The sequence below is a fragment of the Neovison vison genome, chromosome 4, assembly GCF_020171115.1.
Source record: "Neovison vison isolate M4711 chromosome 4, ASM_NN_V1, whole genome shotgun sequence".
In the NCBI taxonomy this organism is placed as follows: Eukaryota; Metazoa; Chordata; class Mammalia; order Carnivora; family Mustelidae; genus Neogale; species Neogale vison.
This window is the reverse complement of record NC_058094.1, coordinates 137,809,240-137,819,431: the sequence shown is the minus strand read 5'-3', so window position 1 is coordinate 137,819,431 and position 10,192 is coordinate 137,809,240. Positions and strand designations below refer to the sequence as shown.

At 49.4% G+C, this 10,192-nt stretch overlaps 1 protein-coding gene across 2 annotated transcripts; it reads right to left on the bottom strand.

Moving 5' to 3' along the window:
- Window positions 1-5,992: 5,992 nt before the first annotated feature.
- Window positions 5,993-8,607, bottom strand: MRPS24 (mitochondrial ribosomal protein S24). 2 transcript variants are annotated; one of them, XM_044245772.1, is made up of 4 exons: window positions 8,441-8,607; window positions 8,274-8,342; window positions 7,835-7,946; window positions 5,993-6,423 (listed from the first exon to the last, which is right to left on the bottom strand). In XM_044245772.1, exons 1-4 carry the CDS (start codon window positions 8,462-8,464, stop codon window positions 6,140-6,142), a joined length of 489 nt encoding a protein of 162 aa, XP_044101707.1. In that variant the 5' UTR covers window positions 8,465-8,607; the 3' UTR covers window positions 5,993-6,139. The 2 variants fall into 2 exon arrangements, with proteins under 2 accessions (XP_044101707.1, XP_044101706.1); XM_044245771.1 differs by having other exon boundaries at window positions 8,426-8,606.
- Between the last annotated feature and the right edge of the window lie 1,585 nt (window positions 8,608-10,192).

Below are 10,192 nucleotides of genomic sequence, written 5' to 3'. Positions count from 1 at the left end.
CCTTTGCCAGACACGCCAAAACCAAGGGAGCTCACCGCCCCTTGACCAGCCTTGAAGGAAATGCTCAAAGTTTCTTCAGCTGAAATGAAAAGGCACTATTAGTGACATAAATGCAGATGAAAGTACATAAAACACTAGCAAAGGCAAAAGATGAACACAATTACAAATGGAAACTCTATATTAGAAGGGTGTTTTAAGGGGTGGCTGGGTGAGTCAGTTGTTAAGCGTCTGCCTTCGGTTCAGTTCATGATCCCAGGGTCCTGGATTGAGCCCCGCATCGGGCTCCCTGCTCAGCAGGCAGTCTGCTTCTCCCCCTCCCACTCCTCCTGCTTGTGCTCTTTCTCTCTCTATCTCTCAGTCAAATAAATAAAGTCTTTAAAAGAAGAAGAAGGAGGAGGAGGAAGGTGTGTTAACACTTAATTACAGTTGGGAGGCTAGAGGAAAAGGGCATGAAAAATAACCAAAGTCACTCCCACTTCTCAGTGAATTTGCAGCATAAAAAGAGGCACATTTTAACATCGAAACTAAAGGGGAAGAGTAAAAGCTCAGAAACTTTACTGGGAATGAAAATAAGGTGCTAACAGCATCAAAAGGACTATTTTACCTAACAGATGTTGTTTGTAATCCACATGGTAACAACAAAGCAAAACCCTAGAGTCACAAAACAAGGAAAGGGGGAGACCAGACGCACTGTAGAAAACCAGCACTTCACAAAGGTAGACAGAAACTGGGGATATAACAAAGGAGCTACAAAACAATCAGAAGCAAGATGTAAAGTGGCAGCATTCAGTTCGTACATATCAATAATCACTCCAGGGCACCTGGGTGGCTCAGGGGGTTGAGCCTCTGCCTTCTGCTCAGGTCATGGTCCCAGGGTCCTGGAATGGAGCCCCACCCCCCCACTCCCCCCACCCCCGCATCAGGGTCTCTGCTCAGCAGGAAGCCTGCTTCCACCTTTCCAGCTCCCCCTGCTTGTGCTCCCTCCCTTACTGTGTCTCTCTCTGTCAAATAAATAAATACAATCTTTATTTGTATTTATTAAATACAAATTTTCTTTAAAAAGAAAAAAGAAAATGGGAAGACCTCATGTAAGCAACCTATCTTTACACCTCAAGGAACTAGAAAACAACAACAACAACAAATTAAGCCCAAAGTTAGCAGAACAAAGGAAACAACAAAGCTAGGAGCAGACAGAAATTAAATAGGAACAATAAAAACCACAGAAAGGACTGATGAAACTGAGAACTGGTTCTATGAAAAAGATAAAGTCAACAAACCTTTAGCTGGACTAAGAAAAAAAATGAAAAGACTCAAATAAAATTAAGAGTGATAAAGGAGACATTAAGTGCGACTGCGGGCTCAGTCGGTAAAGCGTCTGCCTTCGGCTCAGGTCTGGATCTCAGGGCCCTGGGATCGAGCCCCGCATGGAGCTCCTGCTCAGTGTGGAGTCTGCTTGTCTCTCTCCCTCTCCTTCTGTTCCTCCCCTGCTTGTGCTCTCTCTGCCTCTCAAATAAATAAATAAGATCTTTAGAAAAGGAAAAGATAAAGGAGATGTTACAATTGAGACTACAGAGAAACAGACTGTGAGACTAAACAATTACAAGCTAAAAACTCAGATAACTTAGAAGAAACAGACTGATTCCTAGAAACAAGCAACCTACCAGACTGAATGAGGAAGAAACAGAAAATCTGAACAGACCAGAGACCAAAGAGATTGAATCACGACTCAAAAACCTCCCAACACAGAACCTCCTCCAGGACCAGACAGCTTCACTGGAGATTCTATTAGACAGTCAAAGAATTAACACCAATTCTTCTCAAACTCTTCCAAAAAATGGGGGAGGAGGAACTATTTCTAAAAATCATCTTGTGGGGCTGCCATTGCCCGGATATGAAAGCCAGAGAAGGACACCACACGAAAAGAAATCTATAGACCAGTATCTCTGATGAATCCAAATGCAGACGCTCTCAACAACATTTTAGCAAACTGAACTCAAGAACAAGTAAAAAGGCACATCATGAGCAAGTGGGCTTTATCCCTGGAAGCAAGGATCATTAGACACACATTAATCAATACATGTGATCCATCACATTAATAAAATGAAAGGGAAAAAATCACATGATCATCCTGACAGATGCAGAAAAAGCATCTAACAAAATACATCACTTCATAAAAACCCTCGGCAGATCGGGTATAGAAGGAACGTATCTCAATATATTAGAGGCCTACGTTAGGAGCCCACAGCACAGTATATGCACTGTGGCAACACTGAAAGCTTTTCCTCGAGGAGCAGGAATAAGACACGGGTGGCCACACACAGCACTCTTCCTCAGTCTGGTATTAGAAGTCCCGTCATTATTTGTATGTAACAGGATGTGGTATAGAGCAAATCTGAAAGGCTATTAGATTTCACTCAAGTTGCAGGATACAGAATCCACTCAGAAATCACTTAGGTTCCTATACACTAAGAATGAAACATCAGAAAAAGAAATATAGAAAACTATCCCATTCACAATAGCATCAAAAACAACAAAATGCTAGAAATAAATGTAACCAAGGATGTAAAAGTCCTGTACAATGAACTACAAAACTTCTTTGAAAGAGATCAAAGAAATGGAAAGATAAACAAATGGAAAGATATCTTGTGTTCATGGGTCAGAAGAATTAATATTGTTAAAATGTCCTTCTTGAGGAAAAAAAAGAACAAAGCCAGAGAAATCACACTTCCTGACTTCAAAATGTACTACAAAGCCTTAGTAATAAAAACAGTATGTTACTGCACAGACAGACAAAAACAGACACACAGACCAATGGAACAAGACAGAAGGCAGAGCAGTGAGAACGCCTGCTTATACAGTCAAGAAAATATTCAACAAGGAAGCCAAACACACAACGGGGAAAGGACAGACTTGCCAACCAGTGAGCAGGGAAAACTGGATGAGCACATGCGATGAAATTAGACCCTATCTTACACCGGTCACAAAAATTCACTCAAACAGATTAAAGACTGAGACAGAAGGACCTGGAACAACAAAACTCCTAGAAGTAAATGTCAGGATGAAGCTCCTTAACCTTGAATATGACAATATGACACCAGCAGCACCAAAGACCAACATGAAAATGAACACATAGGGCTCCACGAAACTTAGCACCTTCTGCACAGCAAAGGGAACCGTTAACAGACTGAAAAAGCTCTGCAGAATGGAAGAAAATTTTTGCAAGCCATAACTGGGTAAGGAGTTAATACTGAAAACATATAAAGAAGTCATACAACTCAAAATCAAAAACAAACAATACAACTGAAAAATGGGTAGAACTAGACCTTTCTCCAAAGAACACATTGCAACAGCCAGCAGACACATGAAAAGATGCTCCACATCACTGACCATCAAAGAAATGCGAATCAAAACCACAATGAGATATGACATCACACCTGTCAGAAGGCCGATTACCAAGAAGACAAAAGACAGTAATTGCTGGCAAGGGTGTGGAGAAAAGGGAACCCTCCCACATGGCTGGTATGCGTGCACACTGACTCAACCGCAGTGGGAAACAACATGAAGGCTTCTCACAAAATTAAAAATAGACCCACCAAGGATCCCGTGTGATTCCACTTCTGGATTCGTACACAAAGGAAATAAAAACAGGACTTTGAAGAGAGATGTGCACTCCGGCATTTACTGCAACGTCATTCTCAACAGCCAGTCCGTGCCCGTCAATAGATGAAAGGATAGAGATGTGGTATATAAATACAACGGAATATGATATGGCCATGAGAAAAGAGGACTCCTACTGTTTCCAACATGATGGACCTTGTGGAAGTTACGCTCGGTGAAGTAAGTCAAACTGAGAAAGGCAAATACTGTATGACATCACTTACACGTGTAATCTATAAAAGCAAAACTCCCCAAAATAGACTAAAATGGTGGTTACCAGGCATCCGGGAGTAGAGGGGACAGGGCAGCTGTTGCCTGAGGGTATAAATTTATAATGAATAGGGAGCACAGACAACAATATTGTGTTATTATCAACAAACTTGCTAGGAACCTAGAACTTAATTATTCTAATGACTAAAAAGAATTATGTAATTATGATAAAGGTGCTAATTGTCCAAGCACATTATGATATATAACACAGTAAGATACATAAATGCATCAACACGTACACCTGAAACTTACACAATGTTGTATGTCAAATATATTTAAAAATGGGTCAAGGTCACGATCCGGTGAGACTATGGGGTGACTATCAAGGCAAGGCTGTGCACAAGGGTCACAGTCTGGGACAGAAGCACCTGTGTCAGTTAAGGATTCAAGTAAGGTTCAGGGTTAAGGTCAGGGTTAGGTGAAGTTTCATGATCAGTAATTGGAGCAGGGTCATGAGGGTCAGGAACAGGATCAAGTCAGCTGAGGTTCAGTCAGATCACTGCAGGTGGAAGGGTCAAGGTCAGTGTTAAGGTGAGAATCAAGAAGAGGGTAAGAGTCAAATTCACATAAGTCCAGGGTTGGGGTCACTGCCAGAGTGGTCAGAAGGGTCAGGGTCATGTTGAGTGTTGTCAGCGAAGTGTGGTTGTCTCAAGGCCTTAATGACAATCAGTCTGAACAACCCAGGGTTGCCGAGTGTTGGAATCAGAGATAAGAGGAGGCTCAGATCTGGGGTGCCTGGGTGACTTGGTTAAGTGTCTGACTCAGGGTGGGTGCCTGGGTGGTTCAGTTGTTAAACGTCTGCCTTCAGCTCAGGTCATGGTCCCAGGGTCCTGGGATTGAGCATGCCTTGGGCTCCCTGCTCAAGTGGGAAGCCTGCTTCTCCCTCTGCTGCCACTGCCCTGCTTGTGTTCCCTTTCACTGTCGCTGTCAAATAAGTAAATGAAATCTTAGAGTAGGCTCAGATCTGTGTGAGGGACAGAGTCTGGGTGACAGTTGGGTTTAAGGGTCAAGGTCAGAGTCTGGTTTATCAGTAAGAGAAGATCAGGGCTCGGGTCAAATTTAAAGGAATGTCAGTTTTATGGACAAGGTCATAGGACTTTGGCAGAGGATCATGGTCAGTGTTAGAACTAGGTTAAGGTCACCATCGTGATAAGGGTCAGATAGCATGAGAGTATTTCCGGAGTGAAGTTCTGAGTGAAAGTCAGGGTTACATGAGGAATGTAGTCAGTCAGACATGATGCAGGGAGGGTCCAGGGGAGACTGTCAGGTAAGGGTGAGGTCAAGGGAAGATCAAGCTGTGGACAGAAATGGGGACAGCGTGTGTTAGAGTGAGGGTAAAGCTTAGGGTAGAATCAGGGTAGTAAGTCAAGGTCAGGGCTGGAATTAGAGTGTGTGAGGTTGAGGTTCAGGGTTTAGTGTAACAGGGTCATGGTCAGTGTCACAGTGAAGTTGGCCACCAACCCCTGCCCCACTGCCCAGCACCACATGCAGCTTTTACAAACACCACCTCCTGAAACACTCCCACCGAGCTGTGGGTCTACCTCCCTCACCTGCCTGACCCTCCCTGTCCACCTCCATGGGGACTTAAGTGTCATGAAGGCAGGGGTCTCGGAAAAGTGTTTCATACATGGACAGACTCCAAGCCCTCAGAAAAACGTGGGGCACAGGGCAGGTGCTTCACTGAAGCTTGTTTAATAAGCGATGAGTGTCCATAAAGGTATTTCTGGAGGGAAAAGTGCATCTGGCTATAAACTGTCCACAGTAGTTCTATCTGTGGAAGAATTACAAAAAACATCATGATTCATTTGGCGCATGTCCACGCTGTTTAAAATTTCTTAAAATTAATGTTGATTATTTTATAATCACTAAAAATGGATTTTTCCACTTTGAGAGAAAAAGAGCTCCAGGTAAAGTTCCTGGTAAAGTGACAAGACACTCATTGCACCATAGCTATTACCCAAGCCTCAAACAACTGGCAGCCTTCGGGGAGCCCTGGAGCACCCTCAAAGAAACCCTGCCCTAGAGCTCTTCTCTAAGGAGGGAAGATAAATGAAGAGGCAAGACAACACGGAAGGTCCATTTATTCAACAGCAGCTTCGGAAAGGAATCCTCGAGACAGTGAGGGAATGTACTTCCCCGTCTTTGCTTCACTCCTCTCCCACACGCTTCTGTCCTTCGCAGGCTAGAGCCTGATGCAGACAAGGTGACTGTCTTAGATGTACTTATACACCACCTTGGAGGGCACAGTCTGGAGGTGCAGACGAACGGGACATTTGTAAAAGTGGGACAGCAGAGTCTCACTGTAGCCAACCAGGAAGTAGAACTTGTGTGCAGGCAGCTGCCTCAGGACCAGGGCACAGATCTCCAACTGGTTAGCCCGGCGCTTCAGGACCAGCTGGTCGGCCAGGCACCCTGGGAAGGTGCCCAGCATGAACTTCCGGAGGAAAACGTCCTCCACTGTTCGCTCTGCAGCGTGGTCCTCCCCATCCAGGTTACCTGAAAGCAGAAGGGACGTCAAAGACTCAGCAGAAACTCCAGGAGCCTGTTACTCAATTCCACCCCAACCCTGGCTTCTCTCTTCTTCTACAAGTGGAATAAAAGGAATAACACTGTAAAGTTCAAAATACACAGCACTTGAGTGGCTCAGTTGGTCGAGTGACTTCCTTCGGCTCAGGTCGTGATCCCGGGGTCCTGGGATCGAGTCCCGCATTGGGCTCTGCTCAGCAGGAGCCTGCTTCTCCCTCTCTACTGCTCCTCCCCCTGCTTATGCTCTCCCTCTCGCTGTCAAATAAACAAAAAAATCTTTAAATAAATAAATAAAGTTCAAATACATTATTTCACTGCATTCGCAAACAAATCCTGTGAAGTCGGTATTATCAAAGTTACCCTGGTTTTACAAAATGGAAGACTGAGGCCTTAGCAGGGCATAAAATTCATATGACCCTTTCCTGTCTAGCCCTTTCCCATTCTTTCTGGGCCATTTATAGAAGCACTGGCCACCCCTTGGCCCAGAGAGATGAGGCCGCCAGCTACTTCTGAGACTGGGGACATGAGCTCTGTCACCAGCCAGGGCCATGGCCTCAGCCAGCGGATTCTCAGTGCAGACTCTGAAACCCCTCCACCTGCTGCAGTATGCCTCAGGAGTCTCCACACCCAGCCCCGGACCCTAGAACCAGAATCTGGAAAGGGTGGGGGACAGGAATCCATTATTTTGAGTTCTCTAGACAGATGGATCTCAAAACGCCCAAGCTGAGAAGCCTCATACTGGACGAAAGACAGCCAATTCCCATTAGTTCCCGGTAGTTATGTTCTATGAAGTCAGCACAAGCAACGAGTTAGGACCACTGAACCCTCGCTCCTAGGGGACTCAAGGGGTTAGGTTTCTGCTCGCCCTGGACTAAGACAGTTTGGTCAACACATCAGTATATAACCTTGTTTCCTGCGTGTTTCTGCGTAAAGACCTCTGTTTAATACATATCAGGGCTTAACCATGAACTCTCGGCCCACGGCATTAGACCCCGCGGGGAAGGAAGCTTATTAACATGTGTATCTTCTCCCCAACGGAGATCACACCTTTCCTGTGCGTCCCACGTCAGCAGGAGGCTCCATTAATGCAGCGAAGTCACGACAAGAGCACAAACTGCAGACGAGGGGCACTAACGCACCTCGGAAAGACACCTACTCACAGCCCGGGCAGAAACGAGAAGCAGCGCCCTGGGGGAGAGGCGCGTGCGGGCGGCGGCTCCGCCCTGGTCCCATGCTGATGCGAGAATATGAAATCTGAGAATGAAAACCTCTGAACGAGCAAGAGTTGAACCGGGCCTCTCGCCCGTGTTTGCCGGATGTCTGTGCGACGCCACGACTGAGAACTTCATCCGCGGGGCTCCCAGCACCGCGACCCCCTCACCTGTGTGCAGCGACAGCCAGCCCTTGCGGTGGGCTATGTAGTGCGGCGCGTGCGCCTCCTCGTAGGTCACCGGCTTGTCCCCCTTGCCCACTCTGACTCGGGCCGCCCGGTTCTAGGAGCACAGAGGGGCCGTGATGCTACGCGCCCATCGACCCAAGCTGTGGTGCGCCCCCCGACCCCTGCGCCCCCGGCCCTCGGTTTCCCGCCCTCAGGCCCCTCCGCTGCCGGGCCCTCGGGTCCCGCGCCCCTCCGTCCCTGGGTTCCCCGACCCCGGGCCCCCCAACCCCAGGGCCCCGGCCGCCCGACCCAGGACCTCCGGACCCTCCGCCCCCAGACCCCCGGCCGCCCGACCCAGGCCCCGCGGACCCTCCGCCCCCAGGCCCACCAGCCCCGGCCGCCCGACCCCAGGAACCCCGCTCCCGGGCCCCGCCGCGCTAACCTTGGCGCAGACAGCAGACGTGTGCAGGGCGCGCGAGGAGCACGGCAGCTCTCGGCTCCAGGACAGCACCTGCGGGAGGAGGGGACGTAAGAAGGACACTGAGGCCCCCACCGCAGACCATGGGTCCCCGGCAGTGTCGCCCGCCCACTCACCCGGGGCCCGAGTACCCGGCAGGACACGGCCGCCGCCATCTTGGGCCCAGCGCCGCGCGCCGGAAGTAAGTACCGCAGCGCCGCAAGGTGAAACGAGGCGGGGCGGCCTCGGGGCAAAGGTCAACCCCCAGGACACCGCGGCGACGGATTAGACGAAATCGGAACCCGCGCAGGTGCGCTGGGCGCTTACGGGGTTGGGGCCGAGGAGGGGTGGGGCCTCCAGGCCGGGGCGCAGCCTCTGTCGGGAGGAGGCCTCTCATCCGGGCGAGGCATCGGCGGGCGGAGTCTCAGTCGGGGCGGGCCCGCAGTGGGCGGGGGTCTCGAGTGGGTGGGCGGGGGTCTCCGGTGGGTGGGCGGTGCCTGCCTGCTGGGGCGGGTCCGCGGGCTCAGCGGGTAGAGGTGGTGCAGTGCACCTCCAAGCGGTGCAGGCAACGGGTCCTTCCCGCCCCCCCCGCAGCGCAGCGGGGGCCCCCAGCTGTGCACGTCTCCACCTGCCACGGTCGGGAGTGTGTGGTGGTTCACGTCCGGGACGCAGGTGGTGCAGAGGTGAGGTCTCGCTGTCTGGGAGCTCGCAGCGACGGAGACAGAGGATCAGCGTGGGTTCCGTGCGCCCGCTGAGCTCCGCCCCGGACCCTCGGTGCTCAGCTGCGAGCGGACCGCGTTCCCACCTTCTAGAGAGTTCTGCCTCCAAATAAGTCTTTAAGAAGGAAAGAAAACAAACGAACCCGGTTTTTTTGTTTTTAATTTTATTTATTTATTTGACAGAGATCACAAGTAGGCAGAGAGGCAGGCAGAGAGAGACGGGGGGGGGCGGGGAAGCAGGCTCCCTGCTGAGCAGAGAACCCGATGCGGGGCTCGATCCCAGGACCCTGAGATCATAACCTGAGCCTAAGGCAGAGGCTTAACCCACTGAAACCCCCAGGCGCCCCAGAACCTGGCTTTTATCCACAAAGAAGAAATTCGTTTGGTTAAAATTTCATCCAGTTCTTTGAGGATGCCTTGGCAGAGAAATAGTTCATTTCCCATGGGACCATACCCTAGTGTCTGGTCATTAGGGAAGGAAATTTTTTTTAAAAAAAATATTTTATTTATTTATTTGACAGAGAGAGAGAGAGAGAGATCACAAGTAGGCAGAGAGCTAGGCAGAGAGAGAGGGGAAGCAGGCTCCCTGCTGGCAGAAAGCCTGACGTGGGGCTCGATCCTAGGACCCTGAGATCATGACCTGAGCCTAAGGCAGAGGTTTAACACACTGAGCCACCCAGGTGCCCCAGGGAAGGAAATTTTTAAGTAAGAGAAAGGGCTGGATGATAGGGAAATTCATACTCAAACCAAGCATTGTCGTGGCCATCGGTATCCAGTAATTATTGTCTGAGGGAAAAGTACCAGCCCTGGGTATCTTACTTCACAGCTCATCACAGAAACAGAAAAAGCATGGACTCTGGAGTCGGCCCCAGGTGTCACAGTCTTTGGACAACTGAGCCTCAGCTCCATAATCGATAAGATGGGTTTATTAGCTCTGCTAGCTCTAGGGCTGTTCAGATAAATAGCTCTCATGGCTATGTTCAGCTGAATGATACAGAATTGCCAAGGCTGGGCTGGTTTTGACCTACATCATCTACCCTAACACTTCTTGCAAAGTCTGTGCTGCTGGTGGTAGGGAGGACTGGATTGTCATCTATGTGGAGGGGAAGTGGGGGGTGCTGGGGAGTTGCCCAAGGTCCCAGGGGGCGGGAGGCAGGTGCAGAGAGGGACCAAGACAGGGATCCT

Bases quoted from the DNA above. Each gene is read 5' to 3' on its own strand.
- MRPS24 (XM_044245771.1), bottom strand. From the start codon at position 8,464: ATGGCGGCGGCCGTGTCCTGCCGGGTACTCGGGCCCCGG. The intron at 8,343-8,425 runs GTGAGTGGGCGG...CTCCTCCCGCAG, and splicing joins GCCGGGTACTCGGGCCCCGG to GTGCTGTCCTGGAGCCGAGA. The intron at 6,424-7,834 runs GTGAGGGGGTCG...TTCTGCTTTCAG, and splicing joins CTGGCTGTCGCTGCACACAG to GTAACCTGGATGGGGAGGAC.